The sequence below is a fragment of the Syngnathus scovelli genome, chromosome 2 (genome assembly GCF_024217435.2).
Source record: "Syngnathus scovelli strain Florida chromosome 2, RoL_Ssco_1.2, whole genome shotgun sequence".
In the NCBI taxonomy this organism is placed as follows: Eukaryota; Metazoa; Chordata; class Actinopteri; order Syngnathiformes; family Syngnathidae; genus Syngnathus; species Syngnathus scovelli.
In genome coordinates, this window is record NC_090848.1 from 21,353,861 (window position 1) to 21,376,065 (window position 22,205).

Here is a 22,205-nt window from a genome sequence, read left to right on the forward strand (position 1 = left end):
AGGAGATCGCGGCCGGCGAGCTCGCGCACGCCGCCCGGCACCAACGGGAGGCCGGAAATAGCTCCAAGCCGAGCGGATCGGCACTTTATAAGCACCGCGCAGGAGATCGCGGCCGGCGAGCTCGCGCACGCCGCCCGGCACCAACGGGAGGCCGGAAATAGCTCCAAGCCGAGCGGATCGGCACTTTATAAGCACCGTGCAGGAGATCGCGGCCGGCGAGCTCGCGCACGCCGCCCGGCACCAACGGGAGGCCGGAAATAGCTCCAAGCCGAGCGGATCGGCACTTTATAAGCACCGCGCAGGAGATCGCGGCGCCTCATTGGACTTCCAGCGGGCCGCGCACTCGCGCACGCCGCCCGGTTCAAATTTTCTAAGTGCAACGCACAATGAGATGCATGAGAAACGGCCTTGCTTACCATCACATTTGAAGCGATGAATACGAAGTTAAATTTTATGACTCGGTGTATAAGTCGAGGTCGATTTTCTTCGGTCGATTTTGGATCGAAAAAGGTCGACCAATACACCGGCAAATACGGTATGCGAGTGTGCAGTATGTGTAATATCAAATTTCAACATCAAAATTCTCTCTCTCTCTCTCTCTTGCTTTCTCGCTCTCTTACTCACTCACATACACATGCCCAGACAGTGTTTACTTAGCTCAGGCCTTCACAAAGTGTTTTCTAGCATGCATCCACATGTGTCCCAGCATTGCAGTCTATGTCCAGGCATGTCATAATTAGAATGCTGTACCTTTTTTTTTTTTAGGCTCCCATCCCTATTTCCCGCTCTCCTCTCCCTTGTCTCTGTCTGTTTCTCTCTCACTCTACACACACTCATCCTCACCTTTGTCCTGCCTCTACATATACGTGTGTGCGTGCGTGTGTGTATTGTGTGTGTTTGCAAGAGCGAGTGACAGAGAAAGAGCAAAGAGAGAGACACAGACAGAGACAAACTGATGCGCACCTCACTTGAACTCTGTCTACATGCAATTGTCCTGCACTCATTTTGCTCTACTTGGACGTCCCGGATTGAAGTGTTCTCACATGTGGCTAAAACTTTAGAGGATGTACTACGTGAAAAAGAAGGTAAATATTCCTGGTTTAATGTTTTTTCTACAAGTTGACAGCAGTTCACATGTGAAAGTGTGTTTTTACTATTTCAAATTAGTTGGCAATATGTTTTAATTGAAATTGAATAGCAGCAGTTATTGGTTCTCTTGCAACTTACTGCCACTGTGAGTCTTTTTTTGATAGACCAATTGATTGAATGAGCACAAGGTAGGCTTGATTGATTTAAGATCAATGATTAAAGATGGGTCATGCATATATTTGAAGAGCTGTATGACTTTGTGTAGCGCCTCAAAAGGGCCCTGATAGTGCGTGTGCATGCACTTTGACAAGTGACACGAGACGCGCCTCAGAGCAATGACTCTTACTTCTCCCCAAACACTGCAATGGGGACGAGAGGGGGGTGGCAAGTAATTAGACAGTACAGATTAGACTGATGTTTTACAAGTTAACCCACATAGCCCCAAGGTGGTAAATGTGTGGATTGTGCTGCAACCACAACTGACACACACATGCAAATTTGTCGCGTAGTTTGACATGAAGTAACTCATCACACTGCACAGATGTGATAATTGTTACTCTGAAATAGGAATCAACTGTTTGAAAAGTGAATTGCAAAATGGAAAGAAGCTATTGGATTGCCTATTGTTCATCAAGTTTGCATTGTTCGTTAGTGCCTACTAGAGGGAAGGAACCGGAAAAGGTCATGTCTCTGATTGAGCTTATGGGGGAGCACTAATGTTGTGTATGGGTGTTTGAGTGGTTATGTTTGATAAGTGTACACCTCCCTATCTGGCCAATGCCTTCAACCAACAAGAAGTCCAGTTGCCACAGTTCAACCTTTGTGAATGACTGAGAATCTACACAGCGATATAGCACGCTGAAACCCGAGCTCTCTGCGTGACTGCAAGCCGCTGTCTCTCCAGCATCTCTACCTGTGTCCTGCCTCTGTCTCTCTCCTCCCTCTTCACCTCCCTCATTCTTTCCTCTGCTCTTCTCTTACCCAGTCCCAGTATAACTTGCTCAGCAGCAGCATGGAGAGTCTGGGGAGCAGGGCCAGGCCCGCCAGCCCCTACAGCTCGGAGAACGCCTCTTCGGCCGTGCCCACCCCCTCGCCCTACTCCCAGCCCAACTCCACCTTCGAGGGCCTGTCGCCCGCCCCGGCCATCCCCTCCAACACCGACTACCCGGGATTGCACACCTTCCAGGTTTCCTTCCAACAGTCCAGCACTGCTAAGTCGGCCACATGGACAGTGAGTACATGCACTCTCGATAAGCCTCGACGTGCTTTCTTCATCCATTCTTTTTTCTCTTTTTTTCTCTTCTGCTTTGCCACTATACACCCACAAACACATGTTCGCTCAGACACCCACCCGTACACGGATGCAAACACTCAAGCAAGCACATGTGCAGGCTTGTCCTTTGCAAGACATCGTAATGGACCATCCAACGGCAAGTCTAAAGTGACAAATTGCTTTTCAGGACTTGATATTGCAAAAATCACATGGTTCAATCATCATTGCATCTTTTTTTTTTTTTATCAAGCAGCATCTATCTTTTGATCTTTCATTGGTGTTTGTATTGGTTTGCTTAAATCCAGTCCATTTGTCACACAAAGTAATATAACTAACTATAACAATAACTCCAGATATTTATCTGAATTTAAAAAGAATATGCAAGTTTAAAAAAGTCAAATGCAAGCTTTATTTCATTTGTCACATGGAGGCCCAAATGCAAACGTGTCAAGGGTCGTGATGACTTATGGCATCAACATATTGTTTGGAATATGCAATTTCCCCTTCAAGTTTTTTTTACAACAAAATAAACTTCACAAACTATGGAAAACGGTGCCAGCCAAATGCTCCTGTCCAATTTACTGTATCTTCGTTAGTAAGGGTGTTGGTGGCTGGGAAAGGTTGTAATACTTGTAAAAAGCAATTTTGTTACAGATTTTTTGCCCACATGAAAAGAAAAAACCCATTTTGCAAGAAACAGGAAGTCGGGACTCTTTATTTGCTTCAGTGGGGCTCCCAAAAATGATTTAGTGGGCAGGATCTGGCCCCAGGCCTTGAGTTTCCACACCAAAAACTACACGAGTAGTAATATTTTGAAAATGTAAAATTAGTCATTAGTAAACAACAAACACACAATACTTTACAAGTATTCAGATTTACCGAACTTAAATTAACCACAATTACATAAAGTTTCTTACTTGGCTCACACACACACACACACACACGCACGCACGCGCGCATGCACGCGCGCATGCACGCGCACACACACATGCACACACACACTCCCCCATACTCCCGTGGTGAACTCTGCGGAAAGGTGTCACCTCCGCCTGTCACACATTAGACTTTCTTAAAAAGAGAAACGGGATACAAACTGCACTTCCATCACTCTGCTTGTGTCTCTTTGAGGGGCTCCTCCATGACTGTGTTTGCTGGAGGCAACCATGCATGGTGGGCTTCTTCACGCAGCTCTCAGTGATGTAAGAAGATCTCTCTGTCGACCGAAGAGTGTGACCTTTAACCTCCTGCTTTTATTCTGCTGTCTCTCTCTTCCTCTGGCCTTAACCCACTTAAGCCTGTCAGCTTAAGCGCCATGAATTTCATTGTAGCCTGTCCCAAAAAAACACTTTTTAAATTTCCTTTAAACTTTATTGCCCAAGGCGAGTGTCTTTTCACAGTTGAATGTGCAAGCCGCATTGATGTTCTCTGAAAAAACACTGCAATGTCATTCAAAAAATGGTGGGAAGCCATTTTACAAGATGCTTTGTAATCCGTCCTACAATTCCTGCATTCTTTGAGGTCTTCCAGTAATTTTCACAAAGAGAAACAAAATCCAAACTTATTGCTAACAAAAAGAAACCCTTTATATATTTTAAATCTATCTGAACTCCTTCTCCCTTTTTTTACTCGTGCAAAAAAAGTTATCTGAATCTAGCAATTTTAGTTTCCAAATATACTGTAGTGTACAGTGTGAATGATTTGGGTTTTTTCATCAGCAAGGACAGAAGTCTGAAATAAGATGAGAATTTTAAACTCTGAGGAGTGAGCAGTGTGCATGAGTGAAGATAATGATGTTGAGGCATCAGAATAAATCAGTAAATGAATTAACTTTTCACATTTAAATTCTTATTTGAATCATCTTACTCCATCCGCACATGTACTGTAAGGGAGGCTTCTTTACATTTTGTTTACCCCAGATAAACTGCTCAGGCAGGTGTAAAGTTGGGACTGCGGTTGCTTTTTTATTAAGGTGCTCTACTTGTAGCAAATTCATTCTCGAAGCAATATGTTTAAAGTATGCAGCATTTAGGAGACTATGGGCCCTATATTGTGCCCAGCACAAATTTATCGCAAAGTGTTGTCTGACTGTGTGTAGTTTTCCTTCTTTTGGTGTTCTCGTAGACAGGCTCATTTAGAGAGTTGACTTCAATCTCAACCACTTGTAGCAGCTCCCCTCTTTCCCTTCAAATTCAGTGCAGGTGAGGCATGTGGTCTACATGGCGGAAGCATAACAGAATCTGTTTTATTAAGGAACTGCAAGCTCTCCACTTGCGGATGGTGTAATGTTGGCTCGTACATAGTGGGCCTTTCGCGTCAGTATGTGTAATACAAAATAGATTTGCATTTGCATTGAATATGCATTCAATGGAGTGATTTCCACAAAAGTACAGATAGTTTGATGTTCGTACACTATTGTCATATTTCTGAAAGAAATATGATGATATCCAGCACACATCAGCAGAGCCTATAATCCATCTGCATTTTCCCGGATCAAATCCAGAATTGTGTTATACCATCTACGCCACAACTTTGACCTTGTTTCACTTGGTCTAAACCTTAGCCTTGTCTAGAAACTGTCAGGGGCGCCGAAGGCATGGAATAGAAAATGGAAAGATGTGCCAGTTTTCACACTGAGTTCATGGGCACCTCTCTCTGAAAACAGGGCCTTGTGTGTCCGCTTCTCTTGATTGTCCATTTTCCAGATTCCCCACCATAAGCAATGATTTTTAAGTGTGTAAAGTTTTTGTGCGTCTGTATGTCTGTGCGCGCATGTGCGTGTGTGTGCGTATGTGAGTGCGTGGGGTGGGGGGGACTGGTTGCGATGCGTTAAGGGGTATATGCTCCAGCATGTATTGCAAGGCAGCCTGTCAGAAGTCGCTATTAGTTCCTCTCCGTTAGGACGCAGGTCCAGACATGCCCGTGCAATGCATCTCCCTTATTCTTACCAAGCATCATCTGCAATACGAATATCGTAGCTGATACTCTCATGAACATCTAAAGGAAATTTAACTTTTTAATTGTTTGTCTCTTCATGAATACTGAGGATAAAACATGAATCATCTAATTATCTTCATCTGAAAGTTGCAAATTGTAACTTTTTGACCACAAAGCTGTTTAATAGTTTGACAGAAAACTACACACTGAGCAGTTTATCAAGCTTCATTTTAGATCTTCAAATTATTCATGAAATGTTTTTCTGTATACGGAAATGTATTGATGTCCCTTATCGACATGACAATAGAAATGTGTGGAATTAGGTGATTTGTCACCGGGCAAGTTGTTTCTTGTGTGTATGGATGGTGATCAAACAATTATCACCCTTTTCCCAGAAGCTTGTCAGGACCTGCCTTTCGTGGACCACAGTGTGATGACATACACCTAATACTGTAAAGATGGTTGGCATAACACCAAATATGCATTTTAACATCAATTTGTAGATGATTTTTTGCAACAGCAGAAATTTCTCAATCTTCGCTCAATGAAAATGATAAATCTGTCAATTCCTTTTCACTCTCTCTGGTCAGCAACATCCTGTCTTTGTTCTGAGCTGAAGTTGATCTATCACTCATATTCTTTTGTCTCAACGGCAAGTGGCTTTTATTAATGCAGCTCTTCACTTTGAACATTGATGCAGGCTATTTCATGTGTTGTTGGTGTATGTGAACACCAGGCAGGACGGTGGACAAGTCGAGACATCTCCAAAAGCGTCTGAATCCTGAAAGACTGAGAAAAAAAAAACATGCACAACTTTTTTATGCACTTAAAGATGTTCTATCATCATGATGTATTCATTTAGCTTGTTAATTTATCCAGGATCAATTAGGAAAAAAAACACAGGAAAGCTCAACAATCTTGTTGTGACCACAGCATATAGTTGACAATATTTTCGTAGGATTCATAGTATTATAATAATTGGCCCATTCATCTATTTTATATAGTACTTATCCTCATTATGAAGCCTGTCCTAGCTAAAAGTACGTAATAATAACCATCATCATTTGAGAAGGTGGGGTTGTTGAAACGTGTCAGGACAGGCTGGGGGGCCTTTACATGGTACACAGGCATTTTCTTTGCCTTCAGTGTTGATGACCGTCTGTGTGTGTGTGTGTGTGTGTGTGTGTGTGTGTGTGTGTGTGTGTGTGTGTGTGTGTGTGTGTGTGCGTGCGTGCGTGCGTGCGTGCGTGCGTGCGTGCGTGCGTGCGTGCGTGCGTGCGTGCGTGCGTGCGTGCGTGCGTAAAGGCGTCACTGCAAACAACATGACAATTTGCCAAAAAAGAAATCACTCTTTCCCAACTGGGAGCCTTGTTCGTAAAATTTGGGGTAAAAGACAAACCTCTTAGTGAACACTTTTGAAGTGATGCACTCGTCTTGATAGGCTGTGCTGTCCAATGAAAATGGTCCAATTTTTAACTAGTATTTGAGCTTGGGTGAAGGTATATTAATGTCTTTTTCTCCCTGGTGTCATAACTTAGCAGTGTGTTTATCACTCTACCTCGTGACTGGGTTCTGATCACTTATTTGCCTCTCACCGTGTGCATGTTCTTTGCTCCCCTAGTACTCCCCTCTGTTGAAGAAGCTCTACTGTCAGATTGCCAAGACGTGTCCCATCCAGATCAAGCTGTCCTCCTCTCCTCCCCATGGAAGCATTATCCGCGCGATGCCTGTCTACAAGAAGGCCGAGCATGTGACCGAAGTAGTCAAGCGTTGCCCCAACCACGAGCTAGGCGGAGAGTATAATGAAGGTATGACCACTCTATCTGAATAACAGCCTTTACTCACTTTCCCCAAGTGTGTGTGCAGTTAGTTGTTTCAGATGCAATTCAGATCCGAGAATCTGAATTAATTCATCACTGTGACCCTTCAAGTTTTATTGGCTGGTTGTTCAGGTCAAGCAGCCCCAGCCAGCCATCTCATCCGAGTGGAAGGGAATAACCTCTGCCAGTACATGGATGATCCAGTAACGGGCCGACAGAGTGTCTTTGTTCCCTATGAGACTCCACAGGTATGTGCTTCTTTAACAAACATTAGCATAAGATGCTAATGTAAGGTTTTTGTATGTTATTTTATTTGTACAGCTCATTATGTAGCACATCTTTATATGTTGGAGCTCACTACAAGCCTCAGGATAAGCCACATTTGGGGGTTAATTGGAGTTTTGTTTCTGTACAAAATTAAGCATCCAAATGAGATTGTCTTAGAAAATAACCAAACCAAAAGCAGCTTTCCTTAAATTGAAGAGCTCTACAACACTGCCCTCTAAAGGTTGCCTTACCACAAGTAGTGTCAAAGTGGAATTTGACTGTGATATAAAATTGTAATTCCTCTAAATAGATTTCCAACACTATAAAAAGGTGTGCAGGACAGTTTGATTTATTATGGCATGTTGCAGGTAGGGACAGAGTTTACCACCATCTTGTACAACTTCATGTGCAACAGCAGCTGTGTGGGCGGCATGAACAGGAGACCCATCCTTATTATTATTACTTTGGAATCAAGAGAGTAAGTCCATCTTTTTCTAATGTCAGCTGCAGAACAATGAGTTGATCTTTACAAGCTGATCGATTACCACTATCCTTCCAATAATTTTCTAGTGGACAAGTATTAGGTCGGAGATCATTTGAAGGCCGGATATGTGCGTGTCCTGGTCGGGATCGCAAAGCAGATGAGGACCACATGAATGGCAATGCCAATAAGCGCAGTAAGTTATTGTCATAAGTAACAATAATAATAATAATAATAATGCATAATTTTGGTGGTTGAACTAACAGGACTGAGGAATGTATTAAAGCTACTGTATGCATCTGTTGTCTACAGGTTTCAAACAGAGCCCACCAAATATTTCCAGCCCAAATGTAAACATTAGGAAGCGGCGGCATGGGGATGAGGAGATTTACTATATTCCTGTAAGTAGTTTTTTTTAAATATATATAGAATCCGCTTGGGAGAAATGTGCTATATTGTTATCACACTTGAAAATTCAAAAACAAACAATAGAGGCCAAACATTTCAAAATAAGTGCACATATGAAAGTAAAAATAAGAGCATTTCTGAGAATAAAAGTGACTACAAAGAAAAAATAATTTGTCTTCACCTAAACAGGGCCAAATTTCCATTTGTATTTAAATGTAGATATGCTCAATATTATTCCAATACATCAACTTTTTGTAACCTTTTTGTTTGGTAGCATACTGTAAAATTTTCTTAAGTAGTCTAAATAAAGGTTAAGAAACACTGTCAGACAGATGCTTGTATAAACCTTTAACAACAAAGCTATTTAAAAAAAATAATTGATAGCAAATACTATTGGGGTGCGTGTACAGGTTCGTGGTCGGGACAACTTTGAGCTGTTGATGAAGATTAAAGACAGTTTGGAGCTAGTAGAGCTTGTCCCTCAGCCACTTGTAGACTCCTACAGGCAACAAACACAACAGCAGTTGCTACAAAGACCGTAAGTTATACTTGCTCTCATACTTCCTGTAATGGTACGACTTAGTCTGACATTTCTCTTGATCTAAATGTATTTTTTTTTTTTTTTTTTTTTCCCCCAGAAGTCACATAGCACCACCCTCTTCTCCATTGTCAAATATGAACAAGCTTCACCCGCATGGAGGTCTCAGTAAATCCCAGCCAGCCAACCACATGGCAGGGCAACAGCCACAACACCACCCCACTAGCCACACCCACATGGCTCATATGAGTGAGTGAAAATGGTCAATAATGCTTTGAGAAATAATCAATATTCTAATGAGAACTTATCCAGTGGTCTTGAGCAATTTGTGATTAAGACGCACATCTCAGTGCTTTTGTTCATATGATGTGCAACATTCATTATATTGCTGTGACTTGACTTGTCTTACAGGCCACAACATGCTCAACAGCCACCACATGCAGTCCAACGGTGACATGAACGGTGGTCACGGCAGTCAGACTTTAGTGTCTGCTTCACATTGCAGCCCACCCCCTCCGTATAACCCTGACCCCAACCTTGTCAGGTACCTCACCCTCCAATGACACTACTTCTCAATTTTCCTCGTGTCCGACAATTTGATTGCTTTGATGTTGGTGTCTTCCTGACAGCCACTTTTGCGTATCAGTGTATGTGCAGAAGTGATGATTGTTATTTTGACAAAGGTTTTATGTCCTGCAAACTTATTGTAGTACATCATGGCTACTGGTGTCATAAATGGCCCATTGGAAATTGCCCTGTGCTGTGAAAAAAAAGACTGTTGGTTAAATCAGTAAAGCTGATAGCTGTGTTTGAGCGACAATGGCCCTGCACAGTGTAAGTGTGTATGCCTATACACGCAAAACTTTCCAAAAGACATTCTCAAAGAAACGGTCAAGCCTTTCTTAAGATAGAATCAAAAAAGATGATCAAAAGGGAAGCTTTGTTTTAGTCTACCTGGGCAGCCAAGCTGCAAATATCGTGTCATGTGTAGTTGGCAAGCCATTTTGTGTACTACCATTTTCGTATTCACACTGCACAAGAAAACATTTCATCCTTTTAATGTTGTAAATGCTCTTTTGACACGTATTTTTGTTTTCCTGATATCATGTATGAATGCACTCATTTTTACTACCACTGGCTTTTTATCTTTTGTAATTTTTCATGCGTAACATTTTCCCATCACTGTATGTTGCCCAAACTTTTATATTTTATGTATTTATAATAAAGAATCTTCACCAAAGAAAGTATGGCCTAATGAATCATTGATATATACGTAAGTGTGCTTTTGATTTCACATCAGCCATATTTGTCAAAGTGATCACTAGTTTTGTCTTCTCAATGTTAAACAATTTAACCTGGACTGTACTTTTTTGTATCCCCATGCAGCTTTCTAACCAGCCTTGGCTGCCAAAACTTCATTGAATACTTCACCTCTCAAGGCCTCCAAACTATCTATCACCTCCAGACTCTCTCTGTGGAGGTAACAATTCTGTAACTCTCATTTCTTTCCTTCTTGAATTATGAAATTGTCATGTTTGTCTCGATCACGGCGGCTTTTACACTTGTTTCACCATCTACTCGACATATTTGACACCTGTTTTTGAATTATTTCCGCTTGCTACCTGCTGTTTCTCCAGGAATTAGGCGCCCTGAAGATCCCAGAGCAGACTCGCATTGCCATTTGGCGAGGACTCCAGGACATGAAACAAGGCTCTTCGCTCCAGCTGCCTGCCTCCTCGCACCACCACGACTACCATGGCCAACAACTTCTCCGCTCCAGCAGCAACATGGCCACCTCCACCATGGCCGCCATCGGGGCCGGCAGCGGAGAGCTGCAACGTCAACGCGTCATGGAGGCCGTGCACTTTCGAGTCCGCCACACCATTACCATACCCAACAGGTCGGGTGTCGTTGGGACTTCGGGGATGGTGGCAGGGTCTGACGAGTGGGCTGACTTTGGTTTCGACATGCCCGACTGCAAGGTGGCACGCAGCAAGCACCCCATAAAGGAGGAGTTCATGGAAAGAGATGTTCACTGATCACACAAACAAGTCCCTGCTGTATGTAGTTTGTCAATGTTCTCAGCAACAGCCTTTTCAAAGACTACTACGACAGGATGAGTGAACATGCGATTCCATAGGCATTACTCCGTGTTGCTTTATTGCAGGGGTCGCCAACCTTTCTTAAACAGAGAGCTACTTCCTGGGTACTGATTAAGGCAAAGGACTACCAATTTGACATACACTTCTGAAATAGCCAATTTGCTCAATTTGGCTTTCATTATGTGTTATTATTGTCATTTGCAGTTAACATGTAAGTGTAATTTTAACAAGAATAGCAAAAATACAGCCAAACCTTGGTTTTTGACCACAATCCGTTTCAGAAGGCGGTTCGAGAAGCGAATCGGTCGAATTCCGAATCTATTTTTCCCATTACAAATAATGGAAAAACATTCAATCCGTTTCAAGACACCCCCCCCCCCCACACCTTTTTTAAGCATTGTTTCATTTGCGCATATTTGTCCGATCGCGCAACTGCATCGCACCGCCGAACGCGCAACCGTAGCGCGTCGCCCACCGCGCAACTGCATCGCGCTGGTCGCATTGTTGTGACAGAGCCGTCGCTGAAATTTAGAAAAATATTTTTAGAGTCCTGATGGACTTTCCAAAATTTAAGTGGACCTAAGTGCGCAGGGAGCTTAATTTTGTCCGATCGCGCAACTGCAGCGCACGGCCGAACGCGCAACAGTAGCGCTTCGCCGACTGCGCAACTGCACCGCGTTGGTCGCATTATTGTGACAGAGCCGTCGCTAGAATTTGGAAAATATTTTTAAAGTCCTGATGTACTTTCCAAAATTTTAATGGACCTCAGTGAGCAGGGAGCTTAATTTGGTCCCATCGCGCAACCGTAGCGCGCCGGGCGCTCACTGTCAACCGAAGAGAAAAAATCCCGAATTTTTTGTTCGAATTCCGATTTGTTTAAGAACCAGGACGTTCGAAAACCGAGGTTTGACTGTAAAATAAATAGATACAGCTCACTGACAAGTGCCGCTATTCGAGCTAATTTTGTAACAGTCCTGCGGGCGACTCATGCGGTCCTCATGGGCGACCTGGTGCCCGCGGGCACCGTGTTGGTGACCCCTGCTTTATTGGATAGGCATTGTTATCGATGTGTATTTGTGAAACTTAGACAGAACCCCCAAGCAACCATTTAGTCAACAATCGATTGTCCTACTGTGAAAATATTATCGGCCCTTAGTGAAAACATTGGATACCAATTGTGCACATGCTTCAACAGTATTTTCTCTGAACATCAGATGTAAAATCAGAGTTATGTCATTCTGAACGGCGCCCCTGTTTACCATGACGCCAGACAAAACAGTAGCCGTCATGTCCTTCCTTTTATGCAAAACCTTGCTGGGCAAGGTCATCCTATGTTAATGCGTGATTAGTGTCTTCTAAATAACTTTACGGCACTTCTTTGTGAATATTTAACTGCAACATTCCAGTTTTGTTTCAGGACATCATGCACAAATTATTATGGTGCACAAAATGTGTCTCAAATGTGGCTTTGTTGTTGTACATATGTTGAACTGGTCAAGGGAGGAGCACTTTAATGCTTTAAAAGTCAAACCTTCAATTTTGTGTTAAACGTGCGTGTGATCAGTATTAAGATGTATATAGGGACACTTTTGATAGTCTTGTTTCTATCTGTGTAAAGTTTATTCAGAGGTGTAACCAGTTATCTATTGCTGTTCATTGTTCAATCTTTTCTATGATTAGGGTCAATGTTTTTCTTGTTAAGTGTAGATGTAGAAATATTGATTGTCTCCATGTGACGAATGCAAAGTTATCAACACAAAAGCAACTTAGTTTGTTTTTGAGTGCCATTAAAACTGATCGTGGATAAAGCAAAGTCTTAACAATGTCGTTAAATTGTACGTGTTTGGTTTATATTGATTAAATCAGTGATTCTTCATCAGTGGGATGTGAGTGCTCTAGTGTACGCCGTTTTAAAATGTTTTAACTGTGATTAATGTTACATAGCACAGTTGATGCCATGTGCGAGCAAATGTATGATGTCTCCTAATAATTGTATTTATTTATTTTTGTTAAAGGGAAGGTGCGAATGGAAAATTTTGAAACTTAATGACGATATATAACTGAGCTGCCACCGATGCCTTCTTTAATACGGATGTTGCATTGAATTATTTGTTGATGGGGGGGAATGCATTTGTTATTGGTAATTTTGCTGCCTGTTCAATTTTTGGAGGGCAGCGGGGTTGTGTTGTCTGGTCACATGGATACCTGGGATTCCTACCCCAATTTTTTTTTAAATTCAGTAGTTTCCCTTGTTAACTACAGCTCAGTTGCAGTCAACATCTAAGTACATTACATTTGCATTTAATTCTATAGATGTGTTTTCAAGTACCACTTTTATGGCTTATGAACAATATATTTGAATGAAAACATTTACGTACACATTTGTTCTTCCCTACGTGCAGTGTTAAAATGTACCGTTTAGGAATAAAACATGTTTTCTTTTATATAACATCCATTCTCTGCACCACTCATCCTGTTAGATCTGGGGGCCCATCCCCCGAAAGGCGGACTTGTGTACCTGGTCGCCAGTCAGTTGACCAGCATGGCACGTAAACAGTCATACAACCATTCAGACTCACTTTTACGTATTCCATGCGTGGAAACTGAAACTGACGGTCATGTGCAAAATGAGCCCGATAAAGCGATTGAACTTGCATCTGACAGCCTGTTTTCGAGGTTCTACTCGTCTGGTCTGCCGGAAGATCAATCCTCGCGGAAGTTGTGACGTGGTCGCATGAGTTTGGTTCGTGTGACTGTCTACTCGTTGAGGTAGAGCCGGGTAGTGACACAGCGGCTGTATCAGGTAAGAAACTACTGTTTTTGTCCATTTTCGGAGCGTTTGTTAAAACAGTCACGGCGCGTGCCCAAGACGTTTTATTGAACAATGTAATATGAATTACTTTGATTCGACAAATAAATACTGGTCTTATGTAAATACTAAATAATGTAGCGGGTCTAGCGAGCTTACTAGCTACCACCGCAGAAGCTTTCCGTTTTTTCCGGAAGTGAGTTGTCATGTATTTTTTTCTGGGATTTGTAGTTCAAGGTTTCCATTGTGCAATGAATTGAAAGCGATGTGGTGTGTGTCGCGAACTACAGAAACAAAGGCTGGTTTGTTAGTATGTAGCACTTGGGAAATGTTGTTCTATGATGTATTCTCTCGTGCGAGCTGCCGAGTAAGAAATACTTTTTAAAAACTACATTACCCATACAATCAACAATTTAGGCCGAAGGTCAATGTACAGTTATGGCTAGTTAGCTTGCTCCATTCTCAAGCTAATGTGAGTAACACGAAACAGTATGCATTTGTGCATATCGGTGTTCTGCTTTCCTATCGCTTTGTTTGAGTATCATAGCCACTGGTCGATTTCTCTAATCAATGCTATCGGCGCACACGTTACAATTTCACAGTAGCTTCCTACTGTCGGCATTTTATTAGCTAATGTCACAATGTACCAAAGCAATCGCCTGAGTGACTGTGACTGTAGAGGTGCGTTCAATTCAATATAACTACAGGCTCTAAATTTGTTAACGTCCCCTTTACCTCGTACTTTTTTTTGATAAAGTGGGATGCATGATTTGACAATGAAGCGTAACGTGTAAAAACACTGGTTCTGCATCATATATGATTGATTCCTAAGGGCGAGTAATACGTCTGTTTGATTGATTGTAACATTGTGGTCCAGATCACGTCCTGTTTGTCAAATGAAAACTACCGCTCTAAATAGTGCCGCTGTTTTGGGGGAAACGGGTTGTGTTCAAAAATGAAACTCAACGAACTTATACTTGGTCTGAATTAAAGTCCTGTTTTCTGTTTTTTTTTAAATTTTGCCTTTCCACGCAGAATGTCAGAAGGGGACAGTGCTGGGGACTCAATCCATGGAAAACCATCTGTAGTTGCTGCCTTTTTCACACGGGTCGGACAGGTGAGCATTTGTCATGAACTTGAACATGAACAAAATGGTTTAGTTGATTTGTGCTTGTGGTGAAATTGAATGATGACAATGCACAATGCACTGCTGCAAATTTCCCATCGTTAAACATTTTATGCGTTGATGATCCTGTTTTGATTCATGCAGTTTGGAGTATTTTACTGTACTGTATTTTCCGGACTAAAAGTCGCTCCGGAATATACGTCGCATTAGCCACAAAATGCACAATAACGTGAAAAAAAACATATATAAGTCGCTCCGGAGTATAAGTCGCATTTTGGGGGAAATTTATTAGACAAAATCCAACACCAAGAACAGACATGAACGAGCAACAACAGGCTAAACGATACAGTATGCTAACGTGACATAAACACAAACGAAGAGCTGAGAACGGGCCTGACGTAACATTCAGTTATTCAAATAACTATTACATAAATAACACGTTTATAAAACCTTTTGTGTCACTCCAATTCATTGCACGCCGCTGACGCCGGTTGCACTTCCAAATATTCCACAGGCCTATATAATGATATATAAATTATATATCAAATAACATTATACAAGCAATAATATTATCAAACCATCTGTGTCACTCCAAATCATTAAATCCATCGATCGTCCTTTATGTAAACAATGCCGGCCGGTTGTGCGCTGCTGACGGCGCTTGCACTTCTAAATATTCCACAGGCCCATATAACAATATATAAATTATATATCAAATAACTATTATACAAGCAATAATATTATCAAACCATCTGTCACTCCAAATCATTAAATCCATTGATCAAATTCCTCATCCTTTGTCAACAACGCCGCGCGTGCGCTCTGATGTCAGCCTTGTCGTTATTCCACAGATCTAGTATATTACTATATTGTAGCGTTAACAAAGTACCAGGAACGATGTGGGTTTGGTAAACGGCTCTTTAACAAAACAAGTTCAACGAGCCAACAACTACTGAACTGTAACGATAAAAACATATACAAATTGCTACACGAAATAAAATATATCAAATAACTATAACATAATTAGTTCACCGCCACACGGCCCCAAGCACCGGCGTGGACTTCCAGGCGTGTGATGGCGTGGACTTCCATCCCCGGAGGTGGCACTTCCAGCCACGGAGGTGGAAGAGAGCTCTATAGAATAGGACCGGGCATACATAAAAGCCATGTCTGAGCCCCATCCACCGTACCCGGACAGCCACCCAGCCGAGCGCCAGCCCCCGACTTCCATCCACGGAGGTGAAAGAGTTCCGTAGAGTAGGACCGGGCGTGCGTAAAAGCCATAATAGTTTTTCAAACCTTCTGTGTCACTCCAAATCATTAAATCCTTCAAACTCTTCATCCTCCATGTCACTTACAAACAAAGCCGCTCATGATGCCGGTAGTACGTGGGGCCCTTCGTCATCCCGTGATCGAATCTTTGTCCTTTCTGTAAACAACCGCCGCGCCGCGCCACTGACGTCACTTGAAATTCAAATTACAGTAATCCCTTGCTACATTGCAGTTCGTTTATCGCGGTTTCACTTTTTTATTTTTTTTTTATTTTGACAATTTGTGAAAAAATTAACATATAAGTCACTCCTCAGTATAAGTCGCCCCCCACCCAAACTATGAAAAAAAAAACGCGACTTATAGTCCGAAAAATACTGTATGTTTGTCATGTAGTCATAAGCTTTCACAAGTGTTTTGGCCATAAAAGAAATGATTAATTTAGAATAAAGGACTATTATGCTTGATGCTCCGGAAATGTTCAGAATTCATACCAAGTAAATTGGCGCAATATATTTTCCAGAGGCCCCTCTGTACTGTACTGTACTGTACTGTACTGTACTGTACTGTACTGTACTGTACTGTACTGTACTGTACAGAGTCATTACCTCAAAGGTTATATCGTGATGGTAACATTACATCCACTTTGTGTTTTTGTGTCATATGAAACAGATCTATCAGTCATGGCTAGACAAATCAACGCCATACTCTGCAGTGCGATGGGCCTCCACACTTGCACTTACTGCGCTGTACATGATCCGAGTCTACATACTCCAGGTAATGTTTTCCTTTCCAGCGTTTACAAAGGCAGATTAAATTTGTGACGTACAAAGGCAGATTAAATTTGTGACGTACAAAGGCAGATTAAATTTGTGACGTGGCCTGCTTAATTCAACAATCTAAAAAGAAGTGTTGCATAGTGTATTGCCACTACTTTTGTCATTTGCCTGCTTCTGTAACTCTCAACGTAAAAACCTGTTTGTGCTGTTCTATTTCATGTTAGCATATTTTTGTTTCCTATCTTGAGACACGAGACTTGAATGCCATCCAGCTATTTCTTGCATACTTACCAGTATGCTTTCCTAACCTGATTTTTATAAAAGGGTAGGCATTTACCGGACGAAACTCTGCTCGTTAACAGGCTATATATCAGATCCACAGGCATAAGGCTAACCTTGTTTATGTCTTTTTTTTCTTCTGTATAGTGATAGGCAGTTTCAAGTTTGTTTGTAAAAATTCACGAGTCACGAAAAAAAACTTCTCATTACTGCATAGCTGAACTTTTACTTGGTAAATATCCAAACCAATAGCTCAAACACAACGCCGCCCGGACAACAAACATAAGACCTGCATAACTGTTGACGAGTGACTCCTTGCCAAGTTGTTCGATGAAAGTAAAAGGGTAATGTGAGAATGTCTTCACTTCTTTTTGACTGCTGGCCATTCACTTTCATTTAAGAAACCCCATCCAGTTCAAACAAAACTGCCGCCGCAGTTATTGTTACAAATTTACAAGCTAGGAGTTGTTTTGTTTCCTTGTTTCTTTTAAACTGCAGCTGCAGCTGTAGCTTCCACGTCAGATGACTCCAACCAGCCATGAGTCTTGTCCCTCCATCTGCCTTGCAGTGTCAATATATTCCACGTACCTATTAGAGGTGTAATCGTACACGGCAAAATATCAAACCGTTCCGTCCGCTTCGCACGGGACAACACGACCGAATGGACCGCTAGATTTCGGTACTTCATTTTACATGGATACATTTACAGGCCATCGTTTATGTGCCTATCTGAGCTGGTAAAAAGCTTTCCTCCTTCCGCAAAGTAATATCCGATCACTGGTGTGCTTGGGCCGGCATTTGCGCTCTTGCGCTGCCTGTTGTAACTCTTAGGCGGGTCCGTGCAGCCACGGTTGCCAGGTCTGCGTATCATCGATTACTTTGGGCTTCTTGTTTAGAAACATCACTTGTATATGTTGGCGGCGGTAAGTTGAGGTTTTTACTTACTTATTCCAAAAGTGCAGCTGGAATTTGTACTTTTCTTGCACCCAAACACATCAGAGATCAGGAGCTTGCGCTTTTGTCTCACATTTATTTTACTGTACACAGCTGGCAAAACAGCACTTGTCGCACTTACAGAATCGGGAGAGAGTTGACAAAGTTGCGCTATGGGCACTCCAATTGAGCACCGCAATAAGAATCCATTGTAATGTTTCTTCTTCTCAAACTTTTGTCTCCATATAGTAAAGAGAATCACAACAAAATGAACTCTAAATTGTGCTTTAACGCTATGTAGTTAACGATCCTCATTACAAGTAAACTTGTAAGACTTATGATTAGGGGTTATGATTTAAAGTGTCGAAACTATTATTAATTATTTCCAGATTTACAAAAATGCTGCTGAAAAGCAAAATAAAGGAATATTTCAACTTAAAAAGTGTTGTCTGTATCCACAAAAAGGTGTGGCGCAAATACCGACATACAGACCGTACCGTAGATTACCCATACCGTTGCGCCCCTAGTACCTATATTGTTCAACTGTCCTTATTCATGACATCAGTGTAAACTGTTTGCAAAAGAGCCTTTAATTTGATTTCCCACTGCTTTGCAGGGTTGGTACATAGTTACGTATGCCTTGGGAATCTACCATCTGAACCTGTTCATTGCTTTTCTATCACCAAAAGTGGATCCTTCACTGCTTGATGAAGGCAAGTTCACTCAATTTGTATCTTTGTTTTCGTTCCCCTTCTTCTGTGATTATCAGGATGTAAGATTCTTCTTATTTGTAGTGCAATGAACTTTAAAAGCACTTTTCTAAACAGTAGTATTTCTTATCAGACATGAATTTGCACTCTTGTCATGTAAATGTGTATTTATGCGTTCATATCTAAGTTCATTTGCGTTGTTAACCACATATCGCCCTGCCTTCTCCACAGATGAGGGCCCAGCCCTTCCTACCAAGCAGAATGAAGAGTTCCGTCCTTTCATCAGGAGGTTGCCTGAGTTCAAATTCTGGTGAGTCCAGCAGCAGTCCACTAATGTGCCTTTGACTTAAAACTTTCCTTGTGTGGCCAGTTTTTATGCAAACAGCAGGTCACTGCATGGAGCCACGCCAAAGTAGTGTTTTGCATCAGACGCCATACATATGTAGGCTTGGAAGGGTCATCTTTGTTTCCCTGTGTGAAATATCCCAACAATTAAAAAGTAAATATCGAGAAACATATCAGCAGAACATAACATTTTGCTCATATGCAAAAGTTCTGATAATGAAATCCCGTTAGGTCATTGTTGATTTTGTTCCACACCAACTCCACCCTATGCATGTAATTGACAATGTCCATATCTTGACACCATATGGGTAAGAATTCACCAGGCAGTTCCTTGTTTCTAAATGAACTCTTCTCTCGATAGGCATTCAGCAACAAAAGGCATTGTCATTGCCATGGTTTGCACCTTTTTTGAAGCCTTCAACGTGCCGGTGTTCTGGCCTATACTTGTGATGTACTTCATCATGCTCTTCTGCATCACCATGAAGAGGCAGATCAAGGTAAAGATACAAACACTCACACAGTGCTTGAAATTTATAAAAACTGTTTTGTTAAGATTATACACGAGTCATATTACCTTGACAAAAGCAGATGACTGCATTTAATGAAAACATAAGAAGACCTTATTCAAAATATATGTTTGATCATTTCCTTTTGCAAAATGCACTGATACCAGTGTTTGAGCAGATACTGCAGTCACACACTCGACTTCCCTTTTCAAAACCAACTTGCAGGAGAATAACAAAAAAATGTAACACAATGTTTGAGATGCAGGTTTGTGAGAAATGATTGCATCAATATACGCTATTCTACCAAATGCCTAGATGTAGTCTCATTCCTCAAGTTCAAAAACCTTTTTAATTGTTGTTGATGTTGTACCACCACAAGGATTGCCCACACCACAAACACTGCTATTGAATTGCTCTACTCTTGAACAAATTAACTGCAACATTTTATAAATTGGGAATATTTTTTGTTTCAATAATGGTGAGGTTGTGCCTTTTTACACTGTTCCGTTGAATCTGATGCATTTAATTTTCCCAGAATATATTAGGCCTTTCTTTAAGACTTCTAAACTACTGATATAAGTCCTTTACCTGCTGTTAACCCCCACTTTCTTTCTTTTTCAGCATATGATCAAGTATAGATACCTACCATTCACGCATGGGAAGAGGACATATAAAGGCAAGGAAGAAACAGGGAAACCTTTTGCTAGTTAAAACCCCCACTTCCCTTTGTCCTTGTATGAAATTTACCATTCACAGTCCATGGAGAGATAGGGGCTCAGATCATTTTTTGCAAGGGTACATTTTGATGACAAGAATAAAAACGACACCATTATTGATCCACGTTTGAAAGTGTTGTAAGAGCATTCTCTCGGCGCAGATCAAACAAGTCTGCAAGTGTTGCCTTTGACCACTAGGATTGATGGGAGGGGAGGGGGTGTTCTTTAGAGGACTCTAGTCCTACATTTAGATTTGGCCAACATTTGTTAGGAGTCGGTGGGACTCTGTGCTGCCGTTTGCCTTTTAAAGCCTGCTGGTTTTGTACGAGCTCACAGAGAACCACAATGAAAAAGCATTTACTCCCCCTCTTGTTAGCCCCCGTTGATTTTTCAATAATATAAATGGATGGATGAGTATTATGTCAGCAATTTGTTTGTTCTATGTGATAAAATTCAATAGTGCCAATCAGGACATGATTAGTTTGAAAGAGGATACATAAATTCAACAAAACCTTTCTAGATTGAACAATTCCATCTCGACAAAACTAATGTGCTCCTCCTCTGAAATGTTTCAGAGCGAAATTTGGATTTGTGGCATTTCACTTGAATTCACATTCATGTTAAAAATCAGACCTTGTTCACCTCTACTCAAATAATTTTAATCGATTGATAGAAGACCTCAATTGATTGCTCACCAAGCCACTGCGTCATTGGATGCACATGTGACAAGTGACACAAACACATTTCGTCGCCACAAATCACCGTACTGGGTGGCTGAAAAACCATTTTGTTTGAAATGGCAAGTCCATGAATTAGTGTTACCTCCCATTTCAACATTGACTATGGATGTAGAGAGCCATGCATTATCTTCAAAGAGGCCACCTGGGTGCAGTTTTTAAAAGACTCCACGTTGGTGGCTACATTTGTGTGTGACTATTTTGGATTAGTTTACTAATCTGTGAATCAATTGGAGGTTTTGTCAAGTCTCGTGAAGCTCCGACATGTTTTCTGAGCACAGGGGTGGGGGTGGTTGGGGGGTGGGGGTCCTTAAGAGAAGCAAAATTGAGTCCTGGCCTATTAGTGTTTCAAAGCCTACGTGCCATTATTCTGATTTGTGTAGACTAGCTCCTGTTCTCATTTCTAACCTGTTCTTCATAAAAACATGACATCATCATCATTCCAAGCAAACTGTTGTTCTTTCTTTTGCAGAGGAAACGTAAGAAAACTGAGATTGAGGGCTTTTATTATGTCAAATGGATGAAGTGGGTGGCGATCACACCTTTTTGGTTTTTTGGGTTTTTTTTGCGGGGAGGGGCATCCCTGACAGACCTTTTTTTTTTTATATATATATATTTTGTTTTCCAAAATCCTGGAAACTCTTGCCCTTACCGGACTGTGGTCAAGGGAGCAAAACATATTTCCTGTAAAAAGTTGCTTCCAAATGGTTGTCGAAAAGATCTGTAAATATATATCTTTAAATATGACAATTGAGATTTATTTTTGTTTTTTTTCCCCTTCAACTATGGTAGATATACATTTGCTAGTGTTCAAATAAAGTTCAATTAAAATTGTTAAAAGCAGAACTGATTAATCGAGTTCCTGATTTGGAGCATTTGATCTGTTTCTTATGACTTGCATGTTATTGTTTTCTTGTAACTGTTCAGAACTTGGTTTTAATAACTTAAATGTATTTTTTTCCACTTCAAATGCTATTAAAAAGAATATGTCCCTAGAACCAGTTCAGAAATACATGTGCATTGTTTTTTGTCTTGTCAGAGTCACCAAATTACTGTTTGGAAATGCTGGATAAGGAGCACATTT

General features: G+C 41.4%; 2 protein-coding genes across 7 annotated transcripts in view; both read left to right on the forward strand.

Moving 5' to 3' along the window:
• Positions 1-13,363, forward strand: part of tp73 (tumor protein p73) — a 22,826-nt gene extending 9,463 nt beyond the window's left edge. For 2 of the 3 annotated variants that reach the window (XM_049753516.2, XM_049753515.1), the window contains 11 exons: positions 2,075-2,320; positions 6,918-7,104; positions 7,249-7,364; positions 7,752-7,861; positions 7,954-8,060; positions 8,177-8,265; positions 8,683-8,810; positions 8,911-9,059; positions 9,222-9,354; positions 10,197-10,290; positions 10,448-13,363. In XM_049753516.2, the coding sequence (XP_049609473.1) occupies positions 2,075-2,320; positions 6,918-7,104; positions 7,249-7,364; positions 7,752-7,861; positions 7,954-8,060; positions 8,177-8,265; positions 8,683-8,810; positions 8,911-9,059; positions 9,222-9,354; positions 10,197-10,290; positions 10,448-10,849 (1,761 nt within the window). In that variant the 3' untranslated portion in view covers positions 10,850-13,363. Of the gene's footprint in view, positions 1-789; positions 1,086-2,074; positions 2,321-6,917; positions 7,105-7,248; positions 7,365-7,751; positions 7,862-7,953; positions 8,061-8,176; positions 8,266-8,682; positions 8,811-8,910; positions 9,060-9,221; positions 9,355-10,196; positions 10,291-10,447 lie in introns of those variants that run through there. The other variant, XM_049753513.2, reaches the window with a different exon arrangement.
• Positions 13,364-13,555: 192 nt separating this feature from the next.
• rer1 (retention in endoplasmic reticulum sorting receptor 1) lies at positions 13,556-22,131 on the forward strand. 4 transcript variants are annotated; one of them, XM_049753558.2, is made up of 8 exons: positions 13,556-13,715; positions 14,757-14,838; positions 16,789-16,893; positions 18,724-18,820; positions 19,049-19,127; positions 19,524-19,659; positions 20,290-20,344; positions 21,594-22,131. In XM_049753558.2, exons 2-8 carry the CDS (start codon positions 14,758-14,760, stop codon positions 21,602-21,604), a joined length of 564 nt encoding a protein of 187 aa, XP_049609515.1. In that variant the 5' UTR covers positions 13,556-13,715; position 14,757; the 3' UTR covers positions 21,605-22,131. The 4 variants fall into 4 exon arrangements, with proteins under 4 accessions (XP_049609515.1, XP_049609511.1, XP_049609512.1 ...); XM_049753554.2 differs by having other exon boundaries at positions 20,290-22,131; XM_049753555.2 differs by lacking the exon at positions 13,556-13,715 and adding an exon at positions 14,124-14,193 and having other exon boundaries at positions 20,290-22,131.
• The last annotated feature ends 74 nt before the right edge of the window (positions 22,132-22,205 follow it).

What these genes read in the sequence shown, in the direction of transcription:
- rer1 (XM_049753554.2), top strand. Translation starts at nt 14,758, where the DNA reads ATGTCAGAAGGGGACAGTGCTGGGGACTCAATCCATGGAAAACCATCT. An exon ending in TTTTCACACGGGTCGGACAG is followed by an intron (nt 14,839 to 16,788) that starts GTGAGCATTTGT and finishes CATATGAAACAG; the next exon opens with ATCTATCAGTCATGGCTAGA. An exon ending in TTGCCTGAGTTCAAATTCTG is followed by an intron (nt 19,128 to 19,523) that starts GTGAGTCCAGCA and finishes TTCTCTCGATAG; the next exon opens with GCATTCAGCAACAAAAGGCA.